General features: G+C 40.3%; 2 protein-coding genes and 2 long non-coding RNA genes across 6 annotated transcripts in view; 2 read left to right on the forward strand and 2 right to left on the reverse strand.

Annotated features, from left to right (window-relative positions):
* The window catches only part of LOC119577805, a 1,637-nt gene extending 1,012 nt beyond the window's left edge, over positions 1 to 625 (forward strand). Inside the window, exon 2 of the long non-coding RNA XR_005229148.1 lies at positions 135 to 625. This is a non-coding gene — a long non-coding RNA (uncharacterized LOC119577805). The remainder of the gene's footprint in view (positions 1 to 134) is intronic.
* Positions 384 to 4,641, reverse strand: LOC119577804 (troponin T, skeletal muscle-like). Of its 2 annotated transcripts, none has more exons than XM_037925375.1 (3): positions 4,435 to 4,641; positions 1,443 to 1,578; positions 384 to 1,283 (listed from the first exon to the last, which is right to left on the reverse strand). In XM_037925375.1, the coding sequence occupies exons 1-3, from the start codon at positions 4,507 to 4,509 to the stop codon at positions 1,216 to 1,218; spliced, it is 279 nt and encodes a 92-aa protein (XP_037781303.1). In that variant the 5' UTR covers positions 4,510 to 4,641; the 3' UTR covers positions 384 to 1,215. The 2 variants fall into 2 exon arrangements, with proteins under 2 accessions (XP_037781303.1, XP_037781302.1); XM_037925374.1 differs by having other exon boundaries at positions 384 to 1,286.
* Positions 4,642 to 4,791: 150 nt separating this feature from the next.
* LOC119577802 (60S ribosomal protein L44-like) lies at positions 4,792 to 15,817 on the forward strand. Of its 2 annotated transcripts, none has more exons than XM_037925372.1 (4): positions 4,792 to 4,939; positions 14,211 to 14,297; positions 14,490 to 14,576; positions 15,644 to 15,817. In XM_037925372.1, exons 1-4 carry the CDS (start codon positions 4,937 to 4,939, stop codon positions 15,779 to 15,781), a joined length of 315 nt encoding a protein of 104 aa, XP_037781300.1. In that variant the 5' UTR covers positions 4,792 to 4,936; the 3' UTR covers positions 15,782 to 15,817. The 2 variants fall into 2 exon arrangements, with proteins under 2 accessions (XP_037781300.1, XP_037781301.1); XM_037925373.1 differs by having other exon boundaries at positions 4,860 to 5,181.
* On the reverse strand, positions 15,028 to 19,371 carry LOC119577806. Its single transcript, XR_005229149.1, has 2 exons — positions 19,191 to 19,371; positions 15,028 to 15,521 (listed from the first exon to the last, which is right to left on the reverse strand). It is a non-coding gene; the product is annotated as an uncharacterized LOC119577806 (long non-coding RNA).
* Between the last annotated feature and the right edge of the window lie 3,129 nt (positions 19,372 to 22,500).

A 22,500-nucleotide genomic window follows, 5' to 3' on the forward strand; every position in this document is an offset into this window, starting at 1 on the left:
TTCCCGTGAGAGCGTAGTGGTGGTTGGGTTGGGGTGGAATGGTGGTGCGGCGCTGTTGCCACCTCCACACCTCACCAGGATTCTCAACTCCTCCCATTGTTCTGCCTCGCTTATTGCACAATCTTTATTCACAGACTCCCGTCCCTTGTCGCAGGGAAGGGCAGAGGGAGGACCTACGAGGGCGTCAAACAGGACAGGGGAAAAGCAACACATCCATCTGCTGTATCACGTGAAGTGAGCAATAGGGGCCTAACCCTGACACGGCCCTGCAATGTGCCGGTGTCTAGAATTCTCCAACTTCAAATGAGTTCTTGTAGCCAAGAGGGATCCTCCCTTCCCTTACCCGTCATAACCAAGGTTCCAGGACAATGATATAATTAAAGTACTATTTACTTTTATTATTTTTAAATAAATCATACCATAGTAATAATGCCAGGTACTGTTTTTTTCCATCCATGTGGTTGATAAAGAAACTCAGGTTAGTAAAACTATTTTCAGTTTTATTATAAACGTGTGTGGTGACAGTCACGAGGTTTGGGTCTCGTCATGTAGGCGCGGACGATGTTATTCGTCCGGTCGCACTACCTCGGCGGATGAGAACACAGAATGAGACAGCACATATACAGACAACTTAAGCTTTATTGACTTTCACACAAAATGAGACACTTGTCACTCCTATGAAATTAAAGAATGAAAATCATCATATGTTGTACTGCCCAAAAAACACATCAGTTCAAAAGAGATGCATTGTAGAAAAATAAAATAGGGAGCCCTGCTTGCTTTTGGTATCAATGGAAAATAGACACTACACGCAGTGGTGTGTTGGCGACGGTGCGCTGGTGCCGCGCCCTCTCCCTCCTGCTCCTCATGCTGCTGCTGCCTGGTCGCGCCGGGATCCCACGGCCCCACCACCCGCGTGGGCGTGCGGGCGGAGGTTCTGGTGGGCGGCAGGTGGGCGCGGGCGTCGCCGCTGCTCTAGGGTAGAGGACGCTTGAGCTCCGTGGAGCCGGGGGGGCGGGGGCGAGGGGGGCCTCTTTGCACATTCACACTCGCGCGCCACACGCTCACACTGACTGTACAGGTACGTGAAATATAATACAATAATAAAAACTGGAGCAGAGCCCATCGCCCTCGGCACCCCCGGCCGTGCGTCCTCTCCTCAGGTGGTCCCCGGCTTAGGGGTACAATGCCGGTCTTCCTTCTGCAGCTGTCTCCTTACGCATCCTCCTCCTCCTCCTCCTCGTCTTCCTCTCCCTCGCCCTCTTCGCCTTCACCTTCCTCCTCTTCTGCGGAAAAGGACAAAAGCCATTTAAATACATGGGGGAAAATTCAATTCAGAATAAAAAAAAATCTGAAGCTAGTAACGGTAACAGGTAATACTCATTCATATTGCAAATTTTTCTCAACTTTGGGTATTTTAGCATAAAAAGAACAAGCCTCACCTTCCGCTTCCTCGTCCAACTCCTCGGCCTCCGCCAGATCGTCCTCCTCCTCCTCTCCTTCCAGATCCTCCTCCTCCTCTACTTCTTCCTCGCCATTCTCCTCTCCCTTCAGCTTCTTGGCATCATCGGTGGCTTCCTGTTGGAAAAAGATCTAGTTAATATGGACTCTTTATTAATGGATAGTTTTCATTAAAAAGAAGTTAATATGAAACTAGGGAAAGCATTTCAATTCAATAACATATTAAAGACTAAACTACAGGATTTTCAAACATTAAGATAATAACTTGTGCATGTCATTCATTCTATGGTGATTCAAACACCTACATATTTTATGGTCTGATAAAGTAATGTCTAAGAGCCCGTGTCGGCTTCGTTATGCGGCAGTCTAGCCCTACCCACCCCACCCACCTACCCCTATCCCACCCGCTGCGTGTTCGCTCCTGTCGGAGATCATCCGCCACTCAGCCCGCTAAGTATTTTCGTCTCGGAAGGAACAGCACCAGCGACGACGGCAAAGCAGCAGCGGCGGCGGCCGCGGCGGCAAGCGTCCCCCCCCCCACCCCCCGCCCCACGCCGCGTCCCCGCTGTAAGGCTCAGAATCCCGTGGCTAGCATGCATCGCGCGGGCCCGCCGTCCGTAAGGTCGAAACTCCGCCCTGCACGCGCCAGGGAGGAACAGGGCGAGACCGGCCGGCGTTAAGGGCGATTCTCCCCCCCTCCCCTTCTGTCCGACCAAAGCCTCGCCAGGGTGAAAGATAGGTCGTCAACGTGAGGTGATAGAGGTAATAATCGCGTGTCGACTCTCCTTCCACTGGACGTAAGGACTCATCTCGCATACTCTAACCCAGACCAAGCCTACAGGAAGTCCGAAAAAATCAATAACGGTTTACAAATCATGCTTCTATTTTAATAAAGTTAAAACTCCCCAAATTCATAAGTGTCCACTTGTACCGCCAACTCCTCCCTCAACAGACCCATTACACTTAATTAACTCGCCATCACCTCTCAACATCTGATGCATTCCAACACAGCAGCCTTAACGGGGAAACATGCATGTGACCAAAAAAAAGAAAGACAAAAAAAAGTTTAAGACTTGCTTGCATACATACATACATACACACACACACACACACACAAAGCGAGAGAGTTTCACTAGCAACATTAACAGCATCTGGTACAAACTAGCTTCCTCCCGCCCGCGCCTCTCCCTCCCTCTGCTTGCAACTCTCCACAGTATCTTATCTAATCCTATGCATTGAATCGCCCAACTTCGGCCCGGCGCCCATCGTCGCCCCGACGCCAGCGGGCCAAGTCCAGTCACCAGGCCTCGGGAGGCACTCGCTCCTAATCATGCGGCGAACGACAAAACCAAGCGAAAAACAAGCAAACCGTTATTAGCAGACAAACGGAGATAAATTTTTTTTCTGACACGATGAGAGAGAGAGAGAGAGAGAGAGAGAGAGAGAGAGAGAGAGAGAGAGAGAGAGAGAGAGAGAGAGAGAGAGAGACTGACTATCTGTCACAACCGAGATGACCAGCCGAACCGCATGTCAGATGAAGAGACTTGGGAGAATGCAACAAGTCCAGAGTAGACAACACAAACGACCAAGTGCAAGAAATGCCTTATCTACAGTAGCCAGGAAGAAAATTCACTTGTACATCAAAACTACAAGGTCCCTTATTCCCCCCGAACCCCTTTACAGTGAACACACAATCTGATATTTAAAAAAGTTTTCCAATAAGTACATTTTACCGAGAATCCCGACTTTGACATTTACAGCTAACGCGCCGAATCACCTAAAATACTACCGATTTTTTACCATCACGAACTTGAACATAAACATTATCAACAACAGCGAGAAATAAAATTGACAGAACGCAAAATCTTAAGCTTATGGCAGTGCAAAATTTAAGTAAAATATAGACAAAATTAACTTTTTTTTTTTAACACGATTAGCCGCACTTATAAAAAATAATAATAATAACTTTACCAAAATCACTCCCGAATCGCACGAAGAAATAAGAGAAATAAACGAAACCCTACAAAAAAAAAGTAAAACAAAATAAACATTGTACTGATCACAATTTTTTTTTTTTTTTTTTTTTTTTTTATTCAAGTAACGAGACCTACGCCTTCTCCTCCTCCTCCTCCACCATCACGCCCATCACGCCCGCCGCGCGCCCTCCTCCTCCTCTTCCTCCTCCACCACCTCCCCGCCCTCGCCCCCTCCTCCTCCTCCTGCTGCTCCTCCTCCTCCGCCGCCGCCCACGCCCCCCGGAGCCGCGAGGAGGAAGGGAATCCGCGGAAAAGGCTCCGTCGCCGAAAAGGCCAGGAGCAGCCCGCCCGCCTAGCCTCGCACGGCCGCCCTCCTCGCGCACGCACGCCCGCCAACTTTCAAAATCTCTAGCCTCGCACGGGCGGTGTTTCTCCTCCTTCCTTCCTTTCTTCCTTCCTTCCTCTCTTCGCCCCCTTTCTTTTCTCCCTTCCCCTTCCTTTATTCCCGGCTTTCCTCCGTCCACTCGTCCCTCGGCGATTTCGTGGATGGGCGAGAGACAGCGATTGGGTTTTTTTTTTTCTCTCTCGGGTTTTGACACTTCCAGAATCTCTCTTTTCTCGAAAAAAAAAAATAATAACTTCTAAAACTATGAATAAAATAAAATAAGTTTTTTTTTTTAATTTCTCTCACTCCCTCTCTTTCTCTCTCTCTCTCTCTCACTCACTCGTTCTAAACTTATTTTTTTCTTGGTCTTTTCTCTATCTCCCTCTTTCTCTGCTACGGAAGCTCATATTAATTCACTATTTTTTTTAATAAAGAATGATTCTCATCGACTTGCACTCTGCTCTCGGGCTTCACCTGTCCGGGGGGAGTTTCGTCCCCTCGTTTCCTCACTCCGGAGTAGAAAAAAAGATAAATAAAGTCTTAATGTTATCTGAATAAAAAAGCCTGAGCTCAGCCTCTCTCTCTCTTACACTCCTTTTCCTGCAAACGTACCTCAGCCGCCCTCTTGGTTCCCTTCTTGACCTCATCGTCGCCGGCGTTAGCGACAGACTTCTCCGTGGTTGACATTGTGGTTCGCTGTGGCGGCCTTACACACACACACTTCTACTTCTTGTTGTTCGCTCGGCCAAAGGCGTGGAAGGAGACGCAGACACGAGGCCGATTTCAAACCGACTGATGGCCGCGCTTCTCGCCTCCCCGTCCACGCTGATTGGCTGCCCGCCCGCCGCCGCCCGTGACGTCACCGATACCTCTTTTCTCTCTGTTTTAATTTTTTGAGATGGGATATATACATCGAAAGATGCGGGAAATTTTGTAGATTGCGGTGGTATATGGTTTTTATTATAAATAATTTGCGTTAAGGATTTTGTTTGGAAGAGCTTTGGGGACGAGATGCGACGTGTTCCGGTCTGCCCTTTCAGGTCCAGGTGTCGGATCGACTTGTTGTGTCTGGGTGAAGGAGCTTTTAAATCGCGGTGGATCATACTAAGCCAAGATGGTACGTGAGTCGTGTGGTGTTTTAAGTGTTGAACGACTCTTCGGGGTTGTTCTGCAAGGGAAAAAGTGGATGGAAGTGGAGTGATGCTTTGAAAAAGAGGATGAAATAACATGGGATGTGGAGATGTCGTAAGGTCGAAAGTTGCGTGTACGTGGGTTTGTTTACATCGAGTCAACGTGGGACAGAAGTGAGGATTTCGTCTTCTGTTTGACTCTTTTAAGGACTCGCAGACTGGCAAAATGGTAAAAAACTAATACTTATAACTGCTATATAAATTTGCTACACCTTGGGAAGTTCTACGACTTCATTTCAGGTTTAGTTCAGTAGAAATTGATGTGAAGGAGTGGCGATTGGCCGGTCAGCTGATTAGGGACAGGCCTATCGTACCACATGTTTTGATGAGAAGCCCTTATAACTTGTTGATTTTAAGTCTCGGCATACTTAAATAGCTTTAAGAAAAGATTTATCATGTGCATGATTGTTAACTATTTTCAAATCTTGGGTTAGGAGTCAGGATATAGGGAAATACGTGATAGGCACTTGATTGAGGCAACATGTGATCAGGTCGTTTAGCCAGGCTCGAATCAATTTCGACAGTGGTATGGAGGAAATTTAAGGTTATATGGTCAAAAACTACTCTCATGTCAAAATTAGGTCCAAAATATTGATTCTTAGACCCTGGCTTCAAGCGAGCACATGGTAGTCATATCATTAGCCTTAGGCTGCTTTTCGATTTGTTCATTCAGCTCAAAAATGGATGGGTAAATTAGATTAAAATAAACAGTGTCTTGTGTGGACTAGTTAACAGAAACTTCCGTAAATGTTCGCATAACCGATCACAATAATATTTGTATCAGTGGCTTCCTCTTGCCCTCTACTGCCCAAATAGATGGAAATTATCTTCTGGAATACCTATAATCTTGACCTTGATAGCAGGGGAAGGCATGAATGGTACCCGGGAAATAATGGGGCAACTTACAAATCTACATAATCAGTACATAGTCAAATGGGCTGTCCCCCCCCACAACCTCATCATGGAAAGCTGCTGCCCCCAACCCCTGTACTGGACATCTTTACCAGGAACAGACGGATGTGGATTGTGGTATGTCAATCCCCATCAAGGAGGGTCGACGCCCTACAACCCTCGCCCCCTGCATTAGACAGTATAGCAAATTATTTTTATTATTACCATAGATGTTTCGTTTATACTACATACGTTATCCCACAATTTCCCCAGTATCTTTTCATGCTCTCCCCTGCTGTTGGGGCCAAGAATGAGAGTTTGTAGGGGTTCTATAGAATCTGTACCTATATATTTGTATAGTAGTCGGTGAGAGGAATCCATCCATACCAAAATTGTCAATCTGTTACGTGAAGGTATTCTAAACAATTACCGAGACTTTACTAAGTATGAGGAGTTGGGTTTGTGAATAAAGAAGGCAGATGTCATGAAGTAATGCTGGATGTGAATTTGCTATAATTAGGCATAACTTGACCAACTGAAATGTTCAATTTCAGCAAACTAAACAGTTTTGTCTGGAACGACCTTGACACAGCAGAGTGATTGGTGTATGCACAAGATTTTTTGAGATAATTAATTGGTTCCACCCAGTAATTCCACTCTAATAAATAATAAATGCATCAGCTTTAGTCTATTAATTTCATGTTTGTATCTTTGCAGTATTATTAGCAATAAAAATAATTTAGTACCTACTATATAAAAATTATGTTGACTGTTGTCTTCTAACCTTGCCTTAACGAGCAAAGGCCAAATGTTGGTTGGCAGGGGCACATGCTATGCACAGCAGCCAGCTTCAAGTACATGAGTTGAAGCGGCTGCCTACGTGTGATCCCCATTGCGTAGCTTGGTTTGGCTGGATGAAAGCCACCAACATATGGTTTTGGCTAATATTAAACACTCCAGATAAAACATTTTATTAGTTATATATCCCTGTTTTTTTATTTGGGTTTGATTTAATATTTGCTCACATGGTTAATGTCTGGTGACAGAAATCCCTGAGAGTGATAACTCTGGTGATTTCTAGCAAAGGCCAGACACTAGGCACGGGAGTCCACTACATCAAGCTGAACGTCCCACTCCAGTGCGTTGCTGCGCACATAGGCTTACCCCACAGACCAAGCAGTTTACGACGCTGGTACACGTGACCCAGCAGTGTTGGGTTAATATTGCCAATGGATTTAGCACTCTTGTGCACACATACAAACATTGATGATGAAAGTGCTGTGATGGGGGGGGGGGGGATTAAAGTTTGAGATAGGACAGCAGTTTCAGAATTAATAAATTCATCAAGGTTGATGATTGAAAGCTAGATTATTTGTTTTGGGTAAAGGGATTTTTTTGGAAATTTACACAAGCATTAGTCACCTCCTTTCCAGTTATTAGCAAGGCAGGAAACACTAGCAATGTTGGCAAAGACAGACAAACCTGTAACATGTGTTTTCTGGCAGAACAAGGGCCTAGATTCCCTCCTCATTTGTCAGAATGTCTTTTAAGTCTACAAGCTCTTGTCTTGCCAGAACATTTGGTGCAGGTTCCTTTGCTGGAACTCTAGTTCTGAATGTGCATAGATCTTGATGCGATGACTTCAGTCATTGCATTTGTATAAGTTTTATCTTTTGATATTAAGCTGTTCATCACAGATTAACCCAGAGCTGCTAGGGATGGCATGCAAGTACATCCCATGTCAACTGTCAGTTTGTTTATTAAATATCTTTACACATAGATGGGTCAAAGTTCTTAGTCATGGATGAGCTATATCACCTGTTTACCCTTTTCTTTAATTTTGGAAACTATTTCATCTATTGCTATTAATGTCAATAGCATTATGATAATCAGAATGTTTACAGTAATAGCATTGGTATGGATTGCATTATTTAAAAAGAAAATAACAATTTAATTAGTTCTTAGTGGCCAAGCACTTGTGGAGACCTGTGTGTAGATACATATCACTAATTAACACTACCGTGAACATTAGTGTCCCAGCATCATTAGGGCAATGGCCTTAACCATAGCACCGGTAGCTATGGAGGTTTTGAAAAAAAAAATCTGAAAAACAATTGGGAATGATTCAAGCAAAAATGGACATAAAGGAATGTAAATTTCCAGTATATAATGATATGGAACAGTACTGTATTCCTATCAAGTTGCCAAATGGGTATTTCAAAATGGTCATTGTATTAATTTGCTTATCCATTGTAATAGCATTCAGTTTTAGTAAAGTAATAAATGTGCATATATATTTTCACATAATTAATTTTGATATCTTTAAAACAACAAATGAGGACACTCCTTTTCATAACCTCCTAATAGCAAGAAAATTTTGGCTGTAGTAATTAGTTTCATAAATCATAATTAGGTAAAAATATTTTCAGCCTCTGATTAGCATTTTGGCTTGTCAGTAGAGGTGTTGCTTTTATGAAAGATTAATGGGTTTCATGGATGTGCTACAACAAAAAGAAAATGTCTTGGCTTCCTATTAAAGATTTTAAAATTGGTTTAACCTATTATTGCTGTTCACTTTAGTTTTCTAATGTGATATGTCTACACATAGATGGCTCCACAGTTACTCGGCCACCAAGAAGTTAATTAGTAAACCTTGTAATCTTGTCTGACTTTACCTTTTCTTTAGTTGCTTGGAGTTCTTTAATTGCCATCGATATCGATCCTGTTATTTTTATTGTAGATGTTATGATAATTATGTCACAACATTACAAATGGCAATATAAGATAGGAAGTACTAGTAATTGACACCTTTTAACGTATGTACCTGTAGAGCCATCTGTGTAAGAACAATTTATGATATAAACTATGGACATGTTATGTCCATACATGCCATCCCTTGCAGCATCGAGTTTAACGGACGAGTTAACTTTAAAAATTATTAGATTATTGAATTCTACTTTTACTGTCTCAATTTGAAACATAAAATGGTATTTTCTTTTAACTGATAGCTTGTCTATGCTGCCACAATTAGGTTGACTAAAGGCCTGTCCACATGTTTAGCCATTGTGGTGGGCAACTGTAAATGTGACAAAACAACCAGGAAACTACTTGCTTACCAAGTAGTTTGTCCGCCTGTGACTTCCTCTCTGTGCCCTCCCATGTGCCTGTTGATCATGCATACTCATCTGGACAGGTCTTTACAGGGGAGTTGTCAAATGGGTTTTTTAAACCTAAGTATCTTTATTTTATTGTGAGAGAAGGACCATAAACCTATTTATGAAAGTTACAGGTTGATTATAGTAAGTTTATATTCTTAATACTGCTTTTGAAAAGATATAAACACCTTGTACATGGTCTTGGTTAACTGCCATTTAGCAACTCGTCCTGTTTCCTATTGTTTTTCAGTAAAATTTTTAAAGATGAGCCATTGCTTGATATAGCATTGCAAATTCCTGTGTATATGTGATCATGATTAAAATGGGAGCAGGTGTTGCATGTCAGTAAGGGAATACGGTACATCTTGGTGACACAACTACCAACCTTGCAGAAGTATCGTACCTGTATATACTGGTCGAACTACAGCAGTACTTAGACAATTATGCTGGTATGTTATTTTAGGAAACGGCTTATTACAAGAATGTGAATGCCATTTGGTATATTAGATTGCAAGGGTTCCTTTGCAGGGCCTGTTATGTTTCGAGTATATTAGGGTTTGTCTGACAGTACCCCCCCCTCCATTAGTAAGACCGCTTTTTGTTCTTGGTAATATTTACAGAATCGGAATCAATAGCTTCGTCCTCTCCTTATGATATTAAGTTTTGACATTTACCAGTTCTGAAATTTCATTCCAGCATTTCATGCCATTCATGAACTGACTATTGGCCTGGCTCTTCCTTGACAAGAGGCAAGGAAATAGATGTAAAACTTATCTTTAAATAAAAGGATTCATACTCTTGTATTGCTGAGCAGTGGTTGGATTCATTTTGAGAGTTCCTGTCCTTAGCTGGCTTTGGTAATATTTTTGTAATATTTTTGAAAAGTTGCACTTAAAACTGCTTGGATATGGGTGCAGTGCAGGCTGAAGCTGTCATTGGCTCTTTCAATCTCCTAATGCCTGGTTTTTCAGTCTACCAAAGCAAGTTAGTTAACTTGTAGCATGTGATCTGGCATATCTATTGCTAATGATCATTCTCCCACCAGCCTCAGCCACAGAGGTTACCCCTCCCTTCCCTTATTGCTGTATCTCGATTAGCCCCTTTTTTTTGTGATAGTTTGTCCTCCCACCCAATGCTCCCTTTATACCCCTCCAAGGCTAATGTAAGCCTAATGCACCCAGTAATTATTCCCTTGATCCCTAGGATCATTTTCCATATTTTCACTTGGGTTCACTAAGTAAATGTTTAATAGCTATTTCAGACCAGCAATTTCTGTGTACAAGGGAGCTTTTCAAGTGATAGATCAAATGAAGCTGAAATTTTTGGGTTAATTGTTGCTGGACATGAAGGAGACTGAGAACTTGCACAGTAATAGTAAATAGCAAAAGCACGTGCTAGACTCGGCAGGAAGATCGAAAGGGATTGAGGTGGAAGGGAGGTTTGGACATTGGAGCAAGTGAGCCAGAAAGTACCTTATTAGCTTAGACAATCTTATCTCGCTTGCACCAAAATAGAGATGGAGACCAGAAACACATGAACATTCATAACCAAAAAAGAATTTGAAAAGGTACATTGCATAGCACGAAGTATGAAGGGAGATTACAGCATCAGCAGGGAAGAGGGATGAGATAGTGGGTGAGGCTGGACCACACAGACCATTCATTCATATCTTGTTCTTGCCAGACACAATGCAGGAAAATGGCCTGCCAGGATTTGACAGCTTTTGTTGTATCATGGCATATAGGACTTTTGGGGTTAATAATACAATTGAAAACTGGGGATATGAAGTATAGAATGCACAAATTTTCAGAATTAGTATTTTTTTGAACTGAATAGTTCATATGGTAGAATTCATTCATAACTTACAGCGCCTCCTGGGTTTCCTTTATGGGTTATGATATTGCAACTCTAACCACAACCGATGTGTATTGCATATATAGGCACCTGGTACTATTGAGCTCGGATGATACTATAATGAAGTAATTTTGTTTCGCAATAATTATTACTCCCAATAGGTAATTCGCAAAGTACTTTAAATTGTGATATTATTTTTGTGATTTTAATTTGTATTATATACTTCACATGAGTTTCTTGCTAATGTTTTATAATTTGCTGGTATTCTATCCCCCTCCCCTCCAAAAAACATTATTTTAATCTTGCTCACACACACACACACACAATCTTCTTCTTTTAACGATAGGTTCATGTCTGAGCCGCCGTGGTCACAGCATGATACTTAATTGTAGTTTTCATGTTGTGATGCTCTTGGAGTGAGTACGTGGTAGGGTCCCCAGTTCCTTTCCACGGAGAGTGCCGGTGTTACCTTTTTTTTTTTTTTTTTTTAGGTAATCATTCTCTCTATTTTATCCGGGCTTGGGACCAGCACTGACTTGGGCTGTGGCTAGGTAGGCATTCGAGGTGAAGTTCCTTGCCCAAGGGAACAACGCGCCGGCCGGTGACTCGAACCCTTGAACTCAGATTGCCGTCATGACAGTCCGACACTCTAACCATTCGGCCACCGCGGCCTTGACGATCATGGGCTTCCATGACTTTTCTTGGCAATTTAGAGCGGTGGTTTGCCATTGCCTTCCGCCCGGTGTTTTTATCGAGTCACCATCTCTATTTACCCGGCACTGACTTGGGCCGGCTTGGCCACCCAGTGGCTAGGTAGGCAATCGAGGTGAAGTTCCTTGCCCAAGGGAAACAACGCGGCGGTCGGTGACTCGAACCCTCGAACTCAGATTGCCGTTGTGACAGTCTGGAGTCCGACGCTCTAACCATTCGGCCACCGCGGCCCCACACACACAATATATATATATATATATATATTTATATATATATATATATATATATATATATATATATATATATATATATATATATATATATATATATATATATATATATATATATATATATATATATATAATGAGCATCACTTACAAACTGATTTCCTCATAATTATTTAAATGCAGTGTTCTTCAAAAGGGGAGATAAAAACAGGCTCTTATTTATGCCCTGTTCAATTCAATTCCACTTGCAACTGGCTGTAATAATGTCCATGATGGACGTTTGATTTTTTTTTTTTAGTAGTAGGGAAATCCATGAGGGGAGGAAGGAAAGTATACTTTTGGATAGTGCAGGTAAAGATCGGCAATTTGTGCAACATTTATTGGTACTACAGAACCTCTACACAATTCATTGGGTGAAGCACATTTCAAATAGCATTTTGTAAAATATATTGCCACGTAACTTGCTACACTTTCCCATGTTAGATTGCTTTCATTCGATTCCTATCCATTCAAGGAGAAAGGAACTAATCATGAATTTTAAGATGTTAATCTTTACAGTATGGGGACACGAAGCTAGAGGAAATAGATCTTATAGAGGACAAAATGTTGCAGTACTAGAAATAATGTTCATACATCACAAATTACGATTGCAGAAAGTGCTGCCTGTAGCTAAAGTCCACTCTTTGCTCAGCTGTCGTGCTGTGCATACCGAGGTGAAAACAATATTTGCTGGGGATATTAGGGGGCAGAGCCAACTCCGGCTATTGCATGTAAATTGTAGTATTGTAAAGGAAATAAAATGCAATAAAATAATAATAATTCAGTATCTGTTCATGGTATGCTAGTCTTGATGTTTATAGTTGGCCACCAGACATGTGGAAATTATTAGTAATTCATGACTTTGTATTTATTTTTTGCCTGCTTGAGCTTAGATTTGTGAATTTTGATTAACTTTGGCTTTTTTATTTTATTTTTATTTATTATTATTATTTTTTTTTTTTTTTACACCAAGTTCATAGCTTTTTTGAAAAGGCCTAGATGTTGCTCATAAACAGAAGATAAAAGAACAGTAACAAAGTACATTATTCAACAGTGCATGTAATTGTCCTACTGGGAGCAGGTTTTGCTTTTTTCCCTCCTCCTCTCATCATCTTTGAAGCTGTTGTATTTCCTTCCTCCTACACTTGTCTTTGATATAAACTGTATATTATTTCATTCATTTGATTCTGTACCAAACCTCTTCGAGTGAATGAGTGTGTGAGCGTGTGTTATACAGTTTTATTTACAGGCATTATGTAGTATACTTAAGTAAGCAGTAAGAAGTAATGGCCCTTGCCTTATGGTATCTATTGCTATACCTCTTAATATTGAAATCTATTCCTATTCTTCTTGGAATCTCCAGTAGGATCTAATGTCTACCTTTCTGTCAGGCCCAAATTCTGGATAGGGAATTGACCATCTCATTATATAAAAATGCTGAATTTCACTTGATGCTTGTCTGGCACACACTAGGGATGATTAATTAATACATATTAATGTATGATTCTTTTTCTTTCCATTTTTTATAGAGCAAAATGTTGATAGCTGTGAAAGGCTAATGTTGAAGAGTTCCTCGTATGTTTAGACAAACTGCACGTAGAGTTTTCTCTAACATCTACAGTTGTTTGCTAAATTTACTTGTGTACTTAACAACCACCCAACACTTGGTGCCTGTCATACTCCATGTAGGCTGACGGGAACTGTGTTGGGGAGATCAACATTGCTCTCTTAATCTTTTCTGTTATTTCAGTGCAAAGCTCTGAGAGAGCAAGATAAGTGTTTGCACTAACACTTTTTCTAATTATTTAGCAAAAATGTAGCATGATGAAGTCTAACACTCGCTTGTTTTTGTCAGTACATAATGTATGTTTCCGGCAATGTTGGGTTAAAGGATGGAGAGGCAGTTCCTAGTCCTATCTTCCTTTGGAAGAAGACATATGTAATATACTTGAGTATGCCTCCAAGCCCATGATCCGGCTTAAAGTGGAAGGTCCAGACCTTAGGAAATGCTTAGGTGACCACACTGACACTGTATGTCTTCTCAGATTTAACAATGTTTTGATAAGTGATTGGGATTGAAATTATGGGAAATAATTGATGGCCTTGAAATTACAAATGATCTTGAAAATGTGGTATATTCTTGGTATATAATCATATCTGCTTACTAAGCATGGCTTGCATGTATAGCAGAATTTCTTTGTGTATTCATATTTAGGTGTTTTGCCTTTTTTTTTTTGTTTTGTGTGCTCTTAATGTCTGATTAATATTTTTGTTTGTGGCTCTTCAATTAAATTATTTTAATAAGGTTACTATTCCTGCAGGTGAACGTACCCAAGTCCAGACGCACCTTCTGCATTAAGTGCAAGAAGCACCAGAACCACAAGGTCTCGCAGTACAAGAAGTCCAAGGTAGAATGCGTTATTGTTGAGTGAATTGATAATACCTGTATGGATTTGAAAGGTTGTGAATTTTGGGTTTTCCGTTGGTTTCAGAATTAAAACCCTATCAGACTGGAAATTAGCAGCAAATATGTGACACTAAGTATTTGTAAGTTTTTGCATGTAAAAAGAATGTATTACTTACGCATCAACCACTTCCAGGAACGCAAGTTTGCCCAGGGCCGTCGTCGTTACGACAGGAAACAGGCTGGATATGGTGGTCAGACAAAGCCTATCTTCAGAAAGAAGGTAACCAGTTGTAGAGCACAACTATTGTAATTGCAAGTTTTGAGTACTTTATTCCTTAGCTCCATCACCCAGTAAAAAGACTGAAAGACTATTCATATTTATCAAGAGAAATGGAACTCGCTTGCTTTAAGTTATGGAATAGTTTTAGAACTTTCTATCCAGACTTTCTTCAGTCCTGTAAATTGTATTCTTTTTAATTTAATATCAATGATTATATTTAATCAGTAATTTACCACTGGTGTTGCATTGAAATGGTTAAATCCGTATTGCTCTTGTAAATCTTTACTAATATTTTAAATGTGATCATCTTTGAGAATTTAAAGTGGTCAGAATTACAACTCTCCCACTTCCTGTACTGCCTGGCACTTGGGACAGATACTTGATAGGGTTTCATTAGATGCTTTTTTTTTTTTTTTTTTTATCATCATCAAAAGTATGTAATATCATCATCAAAAGTATGTAATAGTCGTGGTTAAATTTTTTATTCATACTCGTGTTACAAATAGGGTCAAGTTCAAGCATGTTTTTGTCTGGAATTTAGAATATATTAAATAGTTACCCATATTTTAGTTTAGATTTAGCAGAGGCTTAAATTGTTTCATAGGAGCTGAAATGACACAATATACAGTAAATTTATAGTTGTATGTAGTGAGAAATGCCAAAACATCTTTTTATATTAAAAGAATAATCCCAAGAAATAAATTGTAAAACCCATTTATCATGTAGAATACTGCAGTGTAGTTAGCTTGATTGAAAGGAGAAATAGTGCCCAATATTTAGAAAGAACAAGTAATGTCATGGAATCTGTCCAATTGCTCAATCCTTAGATGACAGTAGAAATCTCTCAGCTTCACTGACTCTGGTGATTTCCGACAACCGTCCTGCCATTTGGAGCGGGAGTCTGCTACGTGTAGCTCTAGCGCATCGCCATGCATACAGCCGTACCTGGTAGATCAAGCAGTTTGTTATGACAGCTATATGGGTGGCCTGGCAGCAACAGGTTAAAATCGTTCCAGTTAACCAGTTGGTTAAATTTCCTGTACTGAAGCCTTTCCTTCCTCTTCCAGGCCAAGACCACCAAGAAGATTGTGCTGAAGATGGAATGCAACAAGTGCAGAATCAAGTCACAGCTCCCCCTCAAGAGATGCAAGCACTTCGAGCTTGGAGGTGACAAGAAGAGGAAGGGACAGATGATCCAGTTCTAAGCTGTGTTTGCCTTTAGTAAAGAAAAAAAAATCTAAGTTCTTGGGTTTTATTTGTTTGCTCCTTTCTTTGTGCTAGTTTGTTTGATTATTCAGAAATTGATCTTTTAAGATTTTCCAAGTAAATTTGAGGCAAAATGAATTGACCAAAATGTGCAATTCTGATTGAAAAGCTTTGCAATTGATATTTCCTGGAGTAGGGTACTAATAACTGTAACCACTAAAGAAAAGGGAGACATTGGAAGTTTCTGTGGTTAATGTTGCTATTTAGTTATAGTAACTTGTGATTTTGCTTCTAGAGAGGTCACAGAATATTTTTTATATAAAGTTTAGATGTCCTGATGTTGAATGATAAATAGCTCTAAGACTTTTATTACCAAAACAAAGCTGATATGAATTCCATAAGGAATGAGGGGAAGGGTACTTGCACTGTGTGATGGGCCAAGCTGTACCAGTTAAGTCTGCCACTCAAGAATTGCTCAGTGAGGTAAGAGCCATCATTAAATAGGGTCTGATTATTTTAGACTAAAGATCCAGTAACACTAAAATGCAGCAGTTCTGAATCTGAAGGTGTACATTTTTCCTTCTTTTTTTTATACACCTGTATGGCTTCATAAGTTCTTGGTTACCTGGTTACAAGGGTGATACCTTCAATCTCCTATTTACTACATCCCTTGAATTTTCAGGGGGAAAAGTTTATAACAATTATTAATCCATTGGATCTGGTTGCTTTGCTGCTCACACATGGCCCATAGTCAGGGCATTGGGCTTACTTGAGTGAGGACTCTCCAGGTGTGGGGCTTATAGACCCGGCCTCTACAAACACTTGTGTGCTGTGTCAACATTCCTTGTCTTCCCTGTGCAAAGTCTTCTTTTTCTGTACAAGTGGTTTTTGCTTTGTCATATTTGCCTGACTATTATTTTGTCTGATTTACTCCATTGCCACATCTCAAAGTTAATTGCTAGTAGTAGAAATCAATTGTGATAAGACAAGGTAAATATGGCAACAAGTCTTGGTTATATCGTAATGGTAATATTACACCTAAATGTGATGTCATCCTTTTGTTAAAAGGCGGGTGCCACAATTTGTATTATTTAATAAAATACAGCAATAAAAATGTAGGAAACAGCTTATTAACATTTGATAATTTATCCAGAGGCCTCAAAGTGGAATAATTTTCAACAGAAAAAAAAATTGCGGAAGGACTAATTATAGTCCTTATGGATGTCAAGAGAAATTATAAGTAAATTAGAAGCAGCTAAGTTAATGTTTGACAATAAATCAAAAGGGTCTTTCCAAGTTTTTATCATATTTGATGCAGAAATATCTTCACATTTGTGTAAATTTACATTGTAGTTTTAAAGATGGTTCTTACACACACAGGACACTTCCGGGCCTGTCCTAAAGTTTCACCCATGTCGGACAAAAGCTGCCTGTCAGACAAATTTGCCAAGTCGAAGATATGAAGATAATTACATATCTAAAGGCAAATACACTTTGGAGGCCCATTTTAATTTAATGTCAACCATTAATCCACTTTCTACCTTATTTATAGAAATTCTATATTTGAAAATACAAATGGCACCATGCAGCTTCACTGCTTATGCAATGACAACAAACCTTGCCAAATCAGATATATAAAATGTGTAATACTATTGTCATGTAGCAAGATTTATTGCAGTATGTAGTTTTATTGCTACAATCAGTTATCATTATAGTCTATAAAGATGTAAATGTTTGTTGTAAATGGCAACAGTGCAAATTATAGACAGTTATAAAGATCAGACCTTTTGTGGAAATAGTGTTCTCCCTGGAGCCGGCACACTTCCAGTCAGTTCCTGGATGGTACATTCCACTCTTTTACTGATAAGAATAATCAAAGAGCCCCCTTCCTAAATGCCCGTGGAGGCTAATCACCCTTGAAGAGCCTTGTGCATTTGTTGCAAGTCATTCCTGTTGCGCTGGCCTTCGATATATAAATTGTCATGGTGACATTCCCATTACTCAGGCCCTAAACTAAATTTTTCCCTGATATTCTGTGCATATAACCTGGATCCATGCTTCTAGAACCTTGTGTGTGTAAACACAGGGCCATTGCACATGTACAGCTGGCCAGATAGATTCACTACCACCCTAAAATTGACTGGATATTATATTTGGTAACATTATAGTGCATTCAATTAACAGTAAACAAAGTATTTTTTTTAGGTAACTTTTTACTCAAATTTTAAAATTTGAATTAAATGCACTAGTACATGAAGAAATACTTGCTATACCCTGAGGTTCCACCCAATCACTGGAATGACATCGTATCACGTCATAGTAGACCACCTCTCATGCATGGACCACCCCTCCCTCCCCCAATCCCTTGCTCGTCGTTGTAGTGGGGGAGGGCTTAAGAGACAGACTGAAGCCCAAGGCAAGGGATCTCCCCTACCTTGAATCTCAGACCTCACTTCAACTAATTTTACATGGTCTTTTCTTTTTTCTTTTCCTTTTCCTTCTCTTCATCTCCTTCTGTCCACTTAACCTAATAGTAAACTAATTTTTACCCCTTTTTGCCACAATACTTTATCATATAATGCTATATGACCTCTGATGGCACACTGTTTTGACCATTCTGGAAATCCTAACATCACTTTATGAACAAAGAAAAATTTACCTGGCGGCTTTGCCTGCGAAGCCCCACCCTATCACTATATTTTGATACACTGCTCTGCCTACATGGGTAGGCATGAATAGAGGTGATGTCATGTGTGGACCCCCCCCCCAGTCTATTGCTTCTTCTCGTCATAGGAGTCTCAGGAGATGGGGACTGAGACCCAATGTAGGGGATCATCCCTCCCTTGGACTTCAGGCCTCAACTCAACTAATTTTGCATGGTCTTTTCATCTATCCTTTTCCTTTTCTTCACTCCCTTGTTTTATCCACTCATCCTAATTGCTAAACTAATTTTTGCCATTTTTGCTACAATATTTTATAATGCTCCCTTCTCCCTTAACTCTTTCCCCTTCTAACAAACTCTAATTATACTATACCCCATCAGCTCCCTCACTCTACCCTTTTCACTGCCATACTACCCACTAGTACTGTTCAACTTGTAACTTTACCCTAATCATTAACTCTTTCCTAACTCTTTTCATTACTCTACTTTGCCATAGCGCCATGTGACCTTTGATGTCATGTAGCACTTCCTTACCTGGGGCTTTGCTCCCAAGCCTCACCCTAAAGCTATATTTTGAATAGGTCACTAATGACTTTAGATGTTGATGCAGCAGAAAAGATAAATAAATAAAATAGGTGGACAAACTACTCAGTAAACAAATAGTTTCCAGTTGCCCCCTCCCCAATCCCTTGTTCGTTGAGGGGAGGGGCTTAGGAGATAGACTGAGGCCCAATGTAGGGGATCACCTCTGCCTTGGTCCTCAGCCCTTGCCTGTGATGTCACCTTTACAGTTGCCCCATCCCTAATCTTGTGCTCATTGTTGTTGTGTGTGTGTGGGGGGGGGGGGGGGTAGGAGATGGAATGAGGCCCATTGTAGGGATCACCCCTGCCTTGGTCCCTAGCCCTCACCTCAAATAATTTTGCATGGTCTTGTCTTCTCCTCCTTTCTGTCCCCTTGTTCTGTCCACTTAACTAATTTTTGCCACAGTACTTTATCATAATGCCCCCTACTCCCTTAACTCCTTTCCCTGCTAACATTTACCTTACACTTTACCCCATCAGCTCCCCCTCTCTATCCTTTTCACTACCATGCTATCCTCTACTACTGTTCAGCTTGTAACTTTACCCTAATCATTAACTCTTTCCTAAACCTTTTTGCTACTCTACTTTGCCATAGTACCATATGACCTCTGATGTCATATATCACTTCCTTACCTGGGATATTACCCCCAAGCCTCATGCTATCACTGTATTTTGAATATGACCTTGGATGTAGAGGCGACAGAAAATTTTTAATAAATAAATAATTTACAGTTGCCCACCTGTATGGTCAGGCTTTAAGTTGAACATTATGCAGTTGTGCTTTCGTTTGGCCCTGGCTGTATTCGTCAAGAAGAAATAGCCCAGTGGAAGTAGACTAAAGCCTCTTTTTAGCCTTAATTAATGAAAAATCTGTGCTGCTGCCAAAAGAATTGAAGACAGGGTAACTTTGTTTCCCATGCTCCTACTTTTTTGTTTTAGACTGCTGACTGCATGCACCCTGACAAATAGTTCAATATGGCATTGGGACTCTCTGTATCATTGGGTCAATCTAATATTTGTACACACTTACTTATGCTGCTTACAGCATACAGTGTGTGAAGGTTAAAGTTTTTATGAAATTAATAGGTCACATATGTGACTTGCCTATATTTCCTTTTCCTCGTCTTTCTCCATATTTACACCAAGCACTGTTTTCATCATCTGAAGAACAGAAAAAAAAATTAATTCTCCCTTTTTCAGTCATGAAGCATTTGTTTATCTTTCTGTATATAATTATATGTAAATCAGACAGTTAAGTGAATGGTTGCTGTCTTCTTTTTTGGAAGAAATAAACAAACAAAGTGTGGTAAATGAAATGGACACTTGCACCAAAAGGCCTACCCTCTCATTAAGCTAAATACTTTTTTGAAATTAAAATACCATGTGATACATGGTATTATTACCTTATTATATTTCCCATATATCCTTAGATCTTTACACATCCACAACCATTTAGGCATTATTAATGCTAACTTGATGGGTTTGCAACTCATTGGTGCCAAAGTGTTGGTCAAACAGCAGTTTTTCTACACTTTGTCTTCACAAATATCGGCCAATTAAAAAAAAAAAAAAAAAGTTGATGCTAAATTACTTCGTCTAGCCTTTTGGCTGGGGAGTTCACTGCGCATAGTGAAGCTTACCACTCGACTTCCTTTAGTGAGTCATGACACCTGTAGCTGTACCTGTCATGATGAGTTGGTTTTTCATGTTGGCTATAGGCATGCCTAGTTAAAGAGGTGAATGCGTGGTCATGATTTCATACATTTATCCTTTTAGAGAGTGGAAGCTGTTGTAATATACTTTGATTTAAAATACTATAAATTAAGCCTAAACTGAGCACATAAACGTCTGAAAAATACTAAATGCATTTCATTACAAATACATGAAAGTAAATGAAAATTTGCTGAGAAAGTAATAAAGTATATATCTAATAACTAGGTTTATGATGTAATACTTGAATGAACTACATCTGTACGAGATAAAATCTTAGCTCTAATGCCTTTTTGGGTAGCTGTAATTTCATTTAACCAACCGTACAAGCAGCCTAGGTATGAACACCCCCCTCCCCCAATTCCTTCCTCTTTGTTGTCGTGGGGGGCTTATGAGACAGACCCAATGTAGGGGATCTCCCTTACCTTGGTACTCAGCCCTCAGCTCAGCTAATTTTGCGTGGTCTTTTCTTTTCCTTTCCATTTCCCTTTTCTTTATTCCCACGTTCTGTCTACTTATCCTAATCATTAAACTCATTTTTGCTACAGTATTTCATCAGAATGCTTCTTACTCTCTTAACTTCTTCCCCTTCTAACAATCTTTACCTTACACTATACCCCATCAGCTCCTCCTCTCTACCATTTTCACTACCATGCTACCCTCTAGTATTGTTCAACCTATAACTTTACACTAATCATTAACTCATTTCTAACCCTTTTTGCTACTCTAATTTACTATATTGCCATATGACCTTTGATGTCATATAACACTTCCTTATCTGGGGGCTTTGCACCCAAGCCTCACAGTATCACAATATATTGAATACAGAAATGAGGGATAAATAATTTTGCATGGTCTTTTCCTTCTATTCTGCAGTCCCCTCTTCTAAGGTCTAAGAGCTATGCTGAAAGGATGAAAGGTTGTCTTTGTATCAGTCCTGAATGGCCTCAGGGTGTCATGGGCACAGTATTTCCTTGGTTAATCACCTACCCCTGACCTCAAAAGGGTAGTCTGTCTCTCTTCTACATATATTTCAGGCTCACCATGGCTAATAATGTAAATTTAATATCATTATTATGGCATAAAGATTTGTACCTTCATCAACTTGCTTATCTAAATTTAACTTCTCTGATTTCCGAACTCCTGCTTCTTTGATCACATCTCGTACTACTACTACTACCCCTCCTCAGTGCTTACTGTTACACTATTCATTCCAAATTTTCTACAATGCCAAAATTAGCTGCTGTAGACATGACTTCTCCTATGAAGTTTATATTGGCAGAGGGTTCTTCCTTGTCTGACATTAATGTCAGAAATGTTGCTGTTTTGGCCACCCTGCCAAGCACTGTCACTCCACAGCTGCCCTTTACATGCCTAACATGGCCATGACAGATCAAATTGCTCTGCTCAGTCATGTACATGCACCAGTTGTGGTGGCTCACAGAATGCATTTTATTGGAACTGCCCTATCTCTTCCAATGCTGTCCTTCTCTCTGCTCCTCTCCCATCTTCTCAAGATGTCTTATCAACTCCCCACTATCTTCCCCTTACTGTGTACCATCCTACCTCTTACCTCTGCTTCCTCTCTATCCTGTCAAATTCTTTTTTAAGTTTAAATCCAGATACTCCAATCTTTACCATTTCCCTTGTGCCTACCCCTCCTTCTCACTTTATCTGTTGCACCAAGCAGTCTAAACTTTCTGCCCCATCTCCTACACCCACTTCTTCCTTGGACATCTGTCTCCTCTTTTCCTTATCAGAAAA

Source organism: Penaeus monodon, chromosome 10 (genome assembly GCF_015228065.2).
Source record: "Penaeus monodon isolate SGIC_2016 chromosome 10, NSTDA_Pmon_1, whole genome shotgun sequence".
NCBI classification, from domain to species: domain Eukaryota; kingdom Metazoa; phylum Arthropoda; class Malacostraca; order Decapoda; family Penaeidae; genus Penaeus; species Penaeus monodon.